The sequence below is a fragment of the Girardinichthys multiradiatus genome, chromosome 6 (genome assembly GCF_021462225.1).
Source record: "Girardinichthys multiradiatus isolate DD_20200921_A chromosome 6, DD_fGirMul_XY1, whole genome shotgun sequence".
Taxonomy (NCBI): Eukaryota; Metazoa; Chordata; class Actinopteri; order Cyprinodontiformes; family Goodeidae; genus Girardinichthys; species Girardinichthys multiradiatus.
Window position 1 is genome coordinate 6,849,167 of NC_061799.1, and position 12,162 is coordinate 6,861,328.

Genomic DNA, 12,162 nt, shown 5'->3' on the forward strand with positions numbered 1-12,162 from the left:
AGTGCTTAACTGTGGACATAAAACTGTTAGAGTTTGCAAGATTATTTTACAAAACAAAAATCTGAAAAGTGTGGCATGCATTTGTATTCAGGCTGCCTGAGTCAATACTTAGTAGAAGCACTTTTTTTTGCAGTTAGAGCTGCAGTTTCAACCAGCTTTGCTCATTCTTTTTTGCAAACTGGCTCAAACTCGGTTAGATTGGATAGAGAAAATCTGTGACCATCAGTTTCAAGCCTTGACACAGTATCTCATTGGATTTAGGCAATCAGAATCAGAATCAGATCAGAATCAGAAAAGCTTTATTGCCAAGTACGTTTTTGGACATACAAGGAATTTGTTTTGGCGTAGTCGGTGCAATACAATACAAATTAAACAGTATAAACATATCTACAATATAATATAAATATATGTGCACAGTTTTAAGTGAGTGAGAGGACTTTGACGGGGCCATTCTGACACAAAAATATGGTTTGATCTAAACCATTCCATTGTAGCTTTGGCTGCATCTGTAGAGTTGTTGTCCTGCTGGGAGGAAAACCTCTGTCTCAGTTTTAAGTCTTTTGCAGCCTCTAACAGGTTTTCTTCCAGTATTGTCCTGTATTTAACTCCAGATCGTCTCCCATCAACTCTGACCAGCTTCTCATTTCCTGCTATAGAAAAGCATTCCAACAGCATGATGTTAGTGCAACTGTCAGTGCAGGTGGACATCTGGGTCTTCGAAATTTTGCAGTTGTGCCATAGCTTTTCCATTCTCAGATGATGGCTTGAACAAAGCTCTGTGAGATCTTCAAAGCTTGGGATATTGTTCTGTGATCTAACCCTGCTTTAAACATCTCCACAACTTTATCTCTGACCCGGGCTTCATGATGCTGTTTCCTGTTCTCCAACAAACCTCTGAGGCCTTCTTAGAAAAACTTAATTTTATTTAGTGGTATCACAGTAGAGGGGCTACATGCATAAAGATGTCACACTTTTACTAATAAAAATCACACAAATTCTTATTAATAAAAAATCCACATAAAATTCACCGATGTTTGTGATTGTAACAGGACAAAATGGAGAAAAGGAAACAAATACTGTTGCACGGCACTGCAGTTTCCCCACTCAGCTTACCCATCAGACAAATGAATGTATTATTTATCAGTGTACAGGTTCTTTAAAAGGTTCCACAAATGTATTTGCAGAAAGCAGTGTTATTTCTATTACTACTGGATGGTAAAATGATGCTTTCTTTGTCTCATAATGTAATCACTGTTCCTCTCCAGGCGGAGGTTTGGGGTGTGATGGGGAAGCAGGCTGTAAAGGCCCATGGCTCCTTGGGTTCACTTTGGACTCCTCCTCTGAAAGTCAACATCTCTCTGGAGACCTCTAAATCCAACCACTCCTTGCTGATGAGCGCCACATATGGCAAGCAAAACGTCAGCTTTGCTTCTGCAGTGAGCTGTGCTGATAAGGTGGGTGGGAACATTGGGCTGGGAGTGTTGCAAGGCTCATTTAATTATAGAATGGGGGTGTCAATCTTTTGCTTCTTGTGTAATGTCCTGACAAGCTGTTTCTGTTTACGGGCATGTTGAAGAAGAGGCATGTAACTGTAAAGATCAGCTTTTCCAAGTCCAAGAGTCCGACCATGGAAGTGGAGTTAGAGGGAGTGGTGGAGGAGCTGAGGAGGGACAGGAAGATGTATCAGAAAGCAGCCCTGCTCCAGTTTAGGTCTGTGTTTTAGTCTGGCTTGCCTGAACAGAGTCTGTAGGATGAAATTCACCAGTGAACGACAAGGCTGAAGTTAGCATCTGATTGGAAGATACCAAATTGGCACTTGACTAAAGGGCTATTCTACTATATTTAATTACTCCTTACATCCTTTGTTCCTTGTTGTTGGAATGTTTAATTTTAAATTGAATTATTTTATTTAACTCTGAAATCTGAAAGAAGTGGGATTTTAGAGCTTGTTTGGCATTTTCTTCACCTTAAATCAGTTTCTGTCATGACCCTTGGGTGTCTGGGTTTTGGTTTTCATTTGTTTGTTTTCTGATCATTCCCTTCTTGTTTATTTATGTTCTTTAGGTCTTTCCATATTCAGTTCATTTAAATGTGTGTTCATTATTGTTCATAATATTTTTCCATATTAGTTTATTCTTTAGTTTTTAAGTTTATTTCTTCAGTTTTGTTCTCTGTGTATTCTTGTTTATTTCCCTTAGAGCAATGTTAGTGTTTTCTCCTTGGATAGTATTTATTTGGTGTCTCGGTTCTGCTCCCTCTGTGTTAGTCTCCCTCCCTCAGCTTCCCTGCTTTTATTCTGCCACACCTCTTCCACATCTCCACTAATTAGCTCTTCAGGTTCCTTAGTCAGTTTCCTCTCCTGCCTCAGTATTTAAGCTATTGGTTTTTCTGTTCGTTATGTGCTTCTGTTACCCTGTTGTTCTATCCATTACCCCGCTCGTTTCTCTGTCTGTTCTCCATTTCCTGTTCGCCCTGCTCAAGACTTGAAAGTTTTCTGTTTTAATATTAAATCCTTCACCATGCATTCCTGTCTGCACTTTGGTCCAACTCAAAAACTACACAACATGAGGGTTCCAGGTTGATAACAAAAACACCTTAAAATTCCAAACCTAGGCAGAATTGTTCTACACAAATGACACATTGTAAAAAATACAATGGTTTTTGATTTATAGAAACCTTTATTTAATTTCCAAAGAGTCAAACCAGGGGCCTTAAATGCAGCAGAATAGCCCTTTAGTCAAGTGCCAAACTGGAAGCTGTAAATTGGATGCTAACGTCAGCATCATCATTGATGGTTTTTAGCTCCACTTTATTAGAAAGCAGGAAGTAACAGCTTCAGCACTCATGATTTAACTATCTACCATCTTGTACAGACAGCCCTTCCAAACCTTTCCTCAGACTCTTCTCCTGCGGGAGACCTTCACTATAGACCTCATTAAAGGCCTTTACATATTGAAGTCTAAAGCTGGTGTCCATGACAACAAAGAGGTCATCCACACCCTGACTGTCAGCTACAAGCCCCCAAGCCCATTTGTAAGTGATTTGCTAAGTAATTCATTCCCTTAAGAAACAATAACCAATTTGTGTGATGCTGCATTCAGTGATTTTTGTGTTTAAATATAATCTGGTGTGCAGGTTTGTTCTGCACTCATCCATACATTCAGCTCTGACACTTTTCCATCAGACTCAGAAGTATGTGTGACTGTCACCAGCAACCAGGTAAACTGTGCATCTTCAAAACACTAAAGGTTTGTTTTTTAATGAAGAAACTGAACCCAAAATTGACTGAAAGTCAAATTTATTCCAGCACTAATGGCTCCAAAACTATTTTAACATGTTATTTTAACTCTGAAAAGCTATTTTCTGAAGACCTTATGGGTTATAATAAATATTATATTGTATGATTTACGAGGCAATATATTAAAATAAGGTAAGGTGCATGATCAATCGATAAAGTGGAGGGAGGACAGATTATTCCTTTTTACTGTAGGTCCATTATCAAAGAAAATATTCAATGTCTACTTTTTATGCTCTTCTTCAGACACACAGACAAGTTCGAGGGAAGCTATTGGTTAACAGTGAAGAGAAACTGAACTTCCTTGGGCAGATTCACCTGAGTCCCTCGAATTCAAATCAACAGGAAATAAAAATGAAAGCCAACTTCATTCATGAGCTACAGGTAAGCCACTTCACCCTCAGTCTTCACCCTCTTTCAGTTTAATTGTTTTACATACAGTTGTAGAAAACGTTTTTTGCTACCTCAAAGAGTTCTTCTGTTTTTAACCGTTTGTCACTTTTAAATGTTTAAGATCATGAAACTCATTTTAATATACAAAGATAACCTTAGTAAAAAAATAACAGTTTTAAAATCATGATTCCATTCATTAAGGTAAAAAAGCTATTTAAACCTACCTGGCCCAGTAGTAGCTGCCGCTTATCTAATGACTGGTTGTCCCATCCTTGGAGGCAACAACTGCCAAACTGGCAGTGAGTTCTTTACATCCCTGTAGACAAACTCTGGCCCAATCTTCTTGGCAGAATAGTTTTGATTCCGACTCTTTCCTTTTGTTGAACCAAGAACTCTGACCTTATCTGAGGCAAGTGAGGCCTTTGGTGCTGTAGATGTTTTGGCCTTTTTTGTGACCTCATGAATGACTCGTTGATAATCTCTTGGAGTAGTTTCTGTAGGTCAGCCTCTCCTGGGAAGGTCCATCGCTGTTTCATGTGTTCTCACACTGTGGTCCCCTGGAGACCCAAAGCCTTAGAAATGGCTTTGGAACCTGTTCCACACTATTCAATATCAATGACTTGTTTCTCCTGTTACTGTAATTCTTTAAACCACCAGGGCATGAAGTGTTGATTTTGGGATCTTATTGCCTATTTCTTGTTGCTGTTTTAACTAATTGGTGTGTGCGTTTTTGTATGCTAAATAAATTACAAACCTATTGAACTCTAGGTTATTTTTATTACATATAAAACCCACAAGTGAAAAAGAGTTTTTTTTCTTTTTACACTGACTACGAAATATCAAGTTTAACCATTTATCAGATGTAATTAGTTGATATTAAAGTATATAGAAGTGATATATAATACAAATCATTTGTAAAATAGTGTAGAGTTGAAAAGGCCATTCATTGTGTTGTTTCTGTTACAGCTGCAGCTGCCCTCCTCTGCTGTGGTGGAGGGAGACTTACATTGGATCGCTAAACACAACAACGATTTTCACTACCAGGCCAGAGGAAAGCTGAGAGTAGAGCGACAGGAGTGCAAAGTGACTGTAAAAAACACAACATACATTCAGATTAATGTTAGTTAAACATCTGGAACCAAACGGCCATGTTGGTTTTGTAGCTTTCAGTACAGGTGAACCGAACATCAGGAAGAATCAGTCTCCATTCCTCTCTCACTCATCCCTTCAAATCAAAGATTCCCAAAAAGCTAGAGGTGGGCACTTTAAAAACAATTGCAACAATTTAGTTTTTATTGCATTTTATTAAACCCCATGCTTTATCAAGGTGAAAGCTGCTGTAGACACGTCAGTGTCTGGCAAAGGAAGCAGTTCATTGCTTGTGGGAGCTAATGAGAAAAACAGGGTGACTCTGAATGGCCAGATGTCCCACCGGCTCCACAATCGAGACAAAGCAGTGAGACTGAACCTGAATCTATCCCAGAGCCTCTTTCCAACAGCTACTTACCTGCAGCTAAACATGGCAGCCAACATGTCAGCCGGCAGGTTTGTCTGCCATTATCTGTGTATCTGAACAAATATTTTATGGACTTTAGAAATTTTTTTTTTTTTTTTTTGTCTCCTTATCCTCTTCTAGAGTGTCTCTGCATGGCTCCTTCACACAGGGACAGGAGGCCTTGCTGGCCCAGGTCAAAGGGTCTCGAAAAATCTCCCAAGGTCTCCAGCTGGCTTTGTTGGGGAACGTTCGCCATTCAATGTCCATTTTGGAAGTTCTGCCCCCAAGCCTGGATATTGATGGAGTGTTAGAGCACTCTGATACTTTAACAAAAGGTAGAGCTTAGAGTTTCTTGCAAACATATTTATACCCCTTTAGAATTTCCACAATTTGTGTCTTTAAAACCACAAACTTTAATGTGTTTCCACTGTTATATATATATATATGCAGAAAAAACAATCCTCACTGAGAGCAAAGTGTACCACAGTCAAATTCCTTGTTTGTCTGTACAAACTTGGCAATAAAAGTGATGCTGATTCTGATTCTGATTTTATTGGGTTTTTATTCAACATCCTTATAAAGTGGAAGAATAGGATGCATGGTTTTTCAAAATCTTTAAGAAAAAGTGAAACATAATTACACACTGGTAGACTCTAACAATTAGGAGACTTCTACAGGCAACTGGTTACTCTGGAGTTTATGTAGGTTTATCAAACTAAAAGGGGCTAAACAGAAACACATGCCACACTTTTCACTTTTCAAATAAAATACGTTAAAGTTTGTTGTTGTAAAAAAAATGTGAAAAATGTGAAAAAAGTTCGGGCATAAACACTTTTGCAAGGCACTGCACAGACTAAAATGATTTCTGTTATATTATTACCTGATTGGTGTCTTCTTTACATGAGAAAAAATGCAAATTCCATTATTGTTTGAGCTCTGTGTGCATGCTGCTGCAGGACATCTGAGAGTTCATGTGATGGAGACTGTGCACAGCATAGAGCTGAGACATCAGCTGCATGCTGCAGAAAGTCTGGTCAAAGAAGAAGGACTGATGGGAGATAATTCCCAGCAGACACAGAACTGGCTTTGTGTTTGTTCCGGACTCCAGAATCTGTGTGTGAATGCCAGCCGGCACCTGGAGAACCAGGGAAATGGAGAGATCCATGTTCAGCTATCCCACTCTTTCCATCTCCTCAACACCACAGGTGAGCTTTATACATTATAAAGTGTAAATTATATTATATTATATTATATTATATTATATTATACTAGAAATGTACTGATCGAAATTTAGTGTCCAAATCTAATTTTGGATGTGCCAATACCCATTTTATCCAGTTCAGATGTTCCTTATTTACTTTCTATAATATAAGAATATCCAAAATAACACGTTTTAAATATTATTCAAGCCTTCCTGCTGTGAGCGGATAATTGTCTATATAAGGAGCAGAGGAAACATCATGCTTTGTGACTGAGAGCCGTCACTGTAAATCAGGGTTTTGATTTTAAAATTCCCCAAAGAATGCAGAGCCACTGAGACTTTCAAAAGGCTGCCAACATTTTCAGATCCAGGATGCTCTGTGACAGATAGAGGCTGAAAGTTAAAACCTATACATTTAGCCTTCCTGTCATCTCCTGATAGTCTCGTGCCCTCTCACTGCCTGAATAAACTGCAGACATGTCTCTACATCTTGTAGGAATTGCAGTTTTCTTTTGAATGATTTCTTGCATCTCTGTACTTCTTTTTAAATGCCCAACTGATAATAAAAATTGGCTAATGTTTAGCCTTCTTTCAGTAATAGCATCCACACTGAGAAGTGTTATTGTCAATGCAACCTGAGAGCATATTGACTAATCATTATTGATTCCAATCAGCCAGTCATCAGTCAGGGGCAGTTGAGCTTAAAATCTGCATGTTCCAATCACAAGCTGATTTCTCAGTGCATCTCCAGTAATTTCAATACATACACATGCATTTATCTCTTGCTTAATTAATTTGGGTTCTGGTTGCAGGTGTGCCTGCTGACAGCAGTGCTAAGGTGAAGTGGACCCGGGATGAGGTTGGACTGTCAGTCCTTGCAGAGCTGCTGGCTGGGACTGAGCATGTCAAAGCAGAGTTTCACAGAGACAAGATAGACCTGAGATGGCAGTACTTCTCCAGGTTACAGCATCAAGTCAAAGCTCTGCAAAAACGAGGCCTGGCAAGCTCATTCCAAGCCACTGCACATTACCAGGTGCAGGAATGATGTGTATTTTCTCTTTGTGATTATTTTAATAAGCATACATTAACATACATAAACATAGTCTTTGTCAGGATGTAGGCCCATGCTCATATTTAAACAGTTTGTCTGTTTTTTTTTTTTTCTTCTCAGTTAGAAACAGGAGGACTTGACACAAGCTTGGTTCTTAGCATGGAAGATAAGAGAACGGCAGAGATCCTTTTAATTATGGGATCAAAAAACAAAACAGCCGCTTGGGTCATGATGCTATGGCAACACATGAAGTTACTTCATGGTTTCTTACCTAATTCTTTACAGGTATATTTTACATCAAAAAATATTATCCTTTTTTTCATCAAGTTTTATACTGGATGCTGTACACAAACTGTAAAAACTATCCTTTTATTGAAGAAAATATTCTTTAAAATGTTGGTTGAAAAATCTGGTTTACTTAGCAAATTTCGAAATAATCAGTCTCTTCTCCTTCTATGTTTTTTGGCCACATCTTCCTTTTTGTCATAATGACATAGGCCCTGTTCACACTGTACTAAGACTACACAATGAAATTAAAAAGCAAGACAGAAAGTAGATGGTCTCAGTATTGCCATGCTGCCAAGGCTACAATTTAACCACACCCACATGGCACTAATCCAAGTAGAGACATTTATTGTAAGGCTTTTGAGACTGCAACTGCAATGCCAATGGGGGATGTCACTGCTTTGGCTGCAGCGAATGATGATCGCACCAAGCAGCCCAAACAAACATTTATGCAAAAAAACCAAAACAAAAGAAACATGTCTCAGGCGCTGTGCATATAAAGACATTAGTATGCACTGTCTTCCTGCTAGGAATTCCAGCTTGAAAAACGTGTACATACCTCTAACTTGCGCATATACTTAAGTTGCTGCCAGGGGAAGAGAAGTGACACTTGAAGGTTAAAGTTAAAATGCAAAATGTAGCTGTGCATTTTTCACACTGTCAAGATTAAGTACTGGCATAACATTTAGTGATGAGGAACGAGGAGAAAAAGCACAAGCAGCGGCTGAGAGAGTTTATCATATCATTTTAGAAAACTCACAGTTTGACTCATAGAAAGCAATTGTTTATTTGGTGTGAAAGGGTATCCAGCTTTGAGACTGGAATAATGATCTTTGGCAGGCTTAAATAAAGTTATTTCAGAAAATGAATAACATTTTGCCAACAGGATGTTTTGTTTTCACAGATGAACTGCACAGGGGTCACCACCGAAGAACGCTTCTCAGCTCACTGCTTTGGAAACGTGGCAAACCACTCTGTGGAGGTACGAGCCTTTCACTCCAAAGGACCACACAACAGGCTATGCTATAGCCTGTCACTTTCTCACGTTAGCCTACAAGTTCAAGCTAAAGGCTGTTACAGTTCCAGTGGCCAGAAGGAGCTCAGAGCCAACCTCATCCATTCTTCTGTGTTCTTTCTGACATACTTAGGGGTGCCCAGCAAATCTGGTGTTAGGGTCTTCCTTCAGCCTGGGCCCCAGAGGTGGGTTCTGGGGACTGGGATGATGGCGGCCCTTGGGGAGCAGATTTGAGAGTAGGACTGAGGTTGGAGACTCTTGGGCTATATGCTTTGCATGGACTGCTTCAATATGGGACTTCTAGTGTTAAACATAAAACTGTAGTGACAGGGCGTGTGAAGATAAAAAGTGTATGTGATATTAGGGCAGAAGTGAGTGTTTCCTGCAACTCTGTCGCCTTCAACCTGCTGGCTTCTGTACGAGGTACAGGGGTGGGAAGAGTAGTCTGGATCCAGGTTGGCAATAATCTGAGTGCTTCACAAAATAAAACTTCTTTAACCTTTCATGGCGAAACAGGGAGAAATGTTCTGAAAGGGCTACTGAGCTTTGAAGACCAACAGGACTTCCTCAAATGCTACGTATCTATGCTAGTGAAGGAGCATAAAGTTGAGGTAGGATGGAGCCTCCTGTACCAGTTGTCCTCTAGTGCTACCCTTATTACAAACAAGGGGTCGGGTCAGCTCCATCATTCTTCCTTTTCTGGAGGAGCAAATTTATTTATCAACAACACATCTGCACAGATGAATGCCACCGCTGCTTGGAAGCCCTTCACATCTTTCAGAGCTACATTTCGGCAGAACCTGACTTCAGCGGTTACACAAAGGCTTCTCATCATGGTCTTGTCCAGCACACCAAGTCAAGCCCAGGCTGAGGTGGAGAATTATGCGTGTTCCTTCCTTGTCTTAGCGAACAGATTCAGGGAAGAAAAGGAGAGCACAACGAAGTAGACATTTTTTGCCCATCAGAGATGTTTCCTTCTTAAGGTTAGAGAGGAAACAAGAGACCAGAGAACTTGTTTCCCTTCAAAAAGAAAGCATAGAAACCATCTTCCCCTGAAATATGATTCTTACCTTTCTGACTATTACATTATATTACGTATAACATTTATAATGCTTTGAAAATTTATGCTGCATTACCTGTTTTCTGTTCAATAATGTTTTCCTTAAAATAGCCCAGAATTATAAAGCACAGGTCAAACACACATAAAACACAACAAGACTGGATTTTGAATGCATAAAGCAGGCTAACCCAAAGTACCAAATTCAACCCTGTTAAATTATTGACCGTGTTTAAAAGTTGGCAAAACAGCTCTTTTAAATGGGCTCTGTTAAGAGTGGCCAAATATCCAGCCAGAATTCTGCCATGAGCTTAAGAGGTATAAAAAGTGTGGAATATGCTAAGGAACATTAAACCAAATATTAGCAATGATGTATGTACAGTTAGGTCCAAAAATATGCTTACACCTCAAAGATTTAGATTTAAAATGATTTTATTTTACCAAGAATGTGTTTCTGATAAAAAGAGACAGACATCTCTCAAAAGACTATTAGACAATATAAAGGGAGTATTAATTCTGACAAAATCTTTATTGACATTAAAGCATTAAACAACTTCTTATAATAGCTGAGCAGCTTTTAGCATGTTTTTATTTTTGCTGATGAGCTCCAAGTCTTTAAGGTTGGAAGGCGTCTTTATCATGGCGGTCATGTTAGGAGGTGGAGCAGGACCAAAGCGCAGACAGGAGGACGGGAGCCGCATGGTGAGTCAAAAGGTTAATTAATAATAAAACTGAACTCAGGACCTACAGCAGGGAAACATAGGCAGGGTAACAGGCGAGAACACAGAGACATGGAAGTAGGGATGTCAGCAGTGCGTCTGGCAGAGAACAATGAGAACCAGAGAACTAAATATTGAGGAATGTGGAGAGTGAACCAGGAGAGGAACTAATCAGGAGAATATGAAAGAGCTGGGGGCAAGGGAACCTAAACAATACAGAGGGAGAATGACTAATAAACAGAAACGAATAGCGAGTGTATGGAGATAACCAAAACACATCTAAATGAACAGAAGCAAGTAAATGAGACTAAACTAGAGGACACAAACACAGGGAAACCAGATCTATACGCAAACATAAAACAAACACATCTAACACAGGAATCCAGGAAGTAACATAAACTAAACAGAAGGAATCCAATAAACCTGAATGAACAAAGAACCTGGCTGAGTAGAGAAAGTAAATAAACTCAAAAACTTCACACAGGCGGATATGGCAATAACGCAAATCTTTAGCTTCCTCCTTCTCAGTTTCATATCAGGACTCTGACAGATAGTTTTGGGCTTAGCTAAATATATTTAAAAGTTATATGTAAAAGTCTGCTCCTTTGTGGATTAAAGAAAATCCACAGTACATTCTAACTTATTCATCTAATTCTTATTTTCAGTCTTTTCTTTTTTAATCATCATTCCATCCTGAAAAAAATATAATTCAAACACATGATTAAAAAGCCTAAATTTAATAGAACATTCTTACAGATTAGGAATGGATGTAAACCTCTTACAGGCACTTTAAGCCTTTTAGTTAGTTCCAGAGTGAAAAATTCAGCAGTTAGTATTTTAACTACAGGTCCTTCTCAAAATATTAGCATATTGTGATAAAGTTCATTATTTTCCATAATGTAATGATGAAAATTTAACATTCATATATTTTAGATTCATTGCACACTAACTGAAATATTTCAGGTCTTTTATTGTCTTAATACGGATGATTTTGGCATACAGCTCATGAAAACCCAAAATTCCTATCTCACAAAATTAGCATATCATTAAAAGGGTCTCTAAACGAGCTATGAACCTAATCATCTGAATCAACGAGTTAACTCTAAACACCTGCAAAAGATTCCTGAGGCCTTTAAAACTCCCAGCCTGGTTCATCACTCAAAACCCCAATCATGGGTAAGACTGCCGACCTGACTGCTGTCCAGAAGGCCACTATTGACACCCTCAAGCAAGAGGGTAAGACACAGAAAGAAATTTCTGAACGAATAGGCTGTTCCCAGAATGCTGTATCAAGGCACCTCAGTGGGAAGTCTGTGGGAAGGAAAAAGTGTGGCAGAAAACGCTGCACAACGAGAAGAGGTGACCGGACCCTGAGGAAGATTGTGGAGAAGGGCCGATTCCAGACCTTGGGGGACCTGCGGAAGCAGTGGACTGAGTCTGGAGTAGAAACATCCAGAGCCACCGTGCACAGGCGTGTGCAGGAAATGGGCTACAGGTGCCGCATTCCCCAGGTCAAGCCACTTTTGAACTAGAAACAGCAGCAGAAGCGCCTGACCTGGGCTACAGAGAAGCAGCACTGGACTGTTGCTCAGTGGTCCAAAGTACTTTTTCAGAAGAAAGCAAATTCTGCATGTCATTCGGAAATCAAGGT

General features: G+C 39.4%; 1 protein-coding gene across 1 annotated transcript in view; it reads left to right on the plus strand.

The window, feature by feature from the left end:
- Window positions 1-12,162, plus strand: part of LOC124870219 — a 98,543-nt gene that overhangs the window by 32,871 nt on the left and 53,510 nt on the right. Inside the window, exons 30-42 of the mRNA XM_047368771.1 lie at window positions 1,266-1,454; window positions 1,577-1,710; window positions 2,874-3,033; window positions 3,136-3,219; window positions 3,542-3,679; window positions 4,655-4,777; window positions 4,852-4,944; window positions 5,016-5,233; window positions 5,325-5,518; window positions 6,140-6,388; window positions 7,197-7,417; window positions 7,556-7,720; window positions 8,625-8,702. Coding sequence (XP_047224727.1) covers window positions 1,266-1,454; window positions 1,577-1,710; window positions 2,874-3,033; window positions 3,136-3,219; window positions 3,542-3,679; window positions 4,655-4,777; window positions 4,852-4,944; window positions 5,016-5,233; window positions 5,325-5,518; window positions 6,140-6,388; window positions 7,197-7,417; window positions 7,556-7,720; window positions 8,625-8,702 — 2,046 coding nt within the window. The remainder of the gene's footprint in view (window positions 1-1,265; window positions 1,455-1,576; window positions 1,711-2,873; window positions 3,034-3,135; window positions 3,220-3,541; window positions 3,680-4,654; window positions 4,778-4,851; window positions 4,945-5,015; window positions 5,234-5,324; window positions 5,519-6,139; window positions 6,389-7,196; window positions 7,418-7,555; window positions 7,721-8,624; window positions 8,703-12,162) is intronic.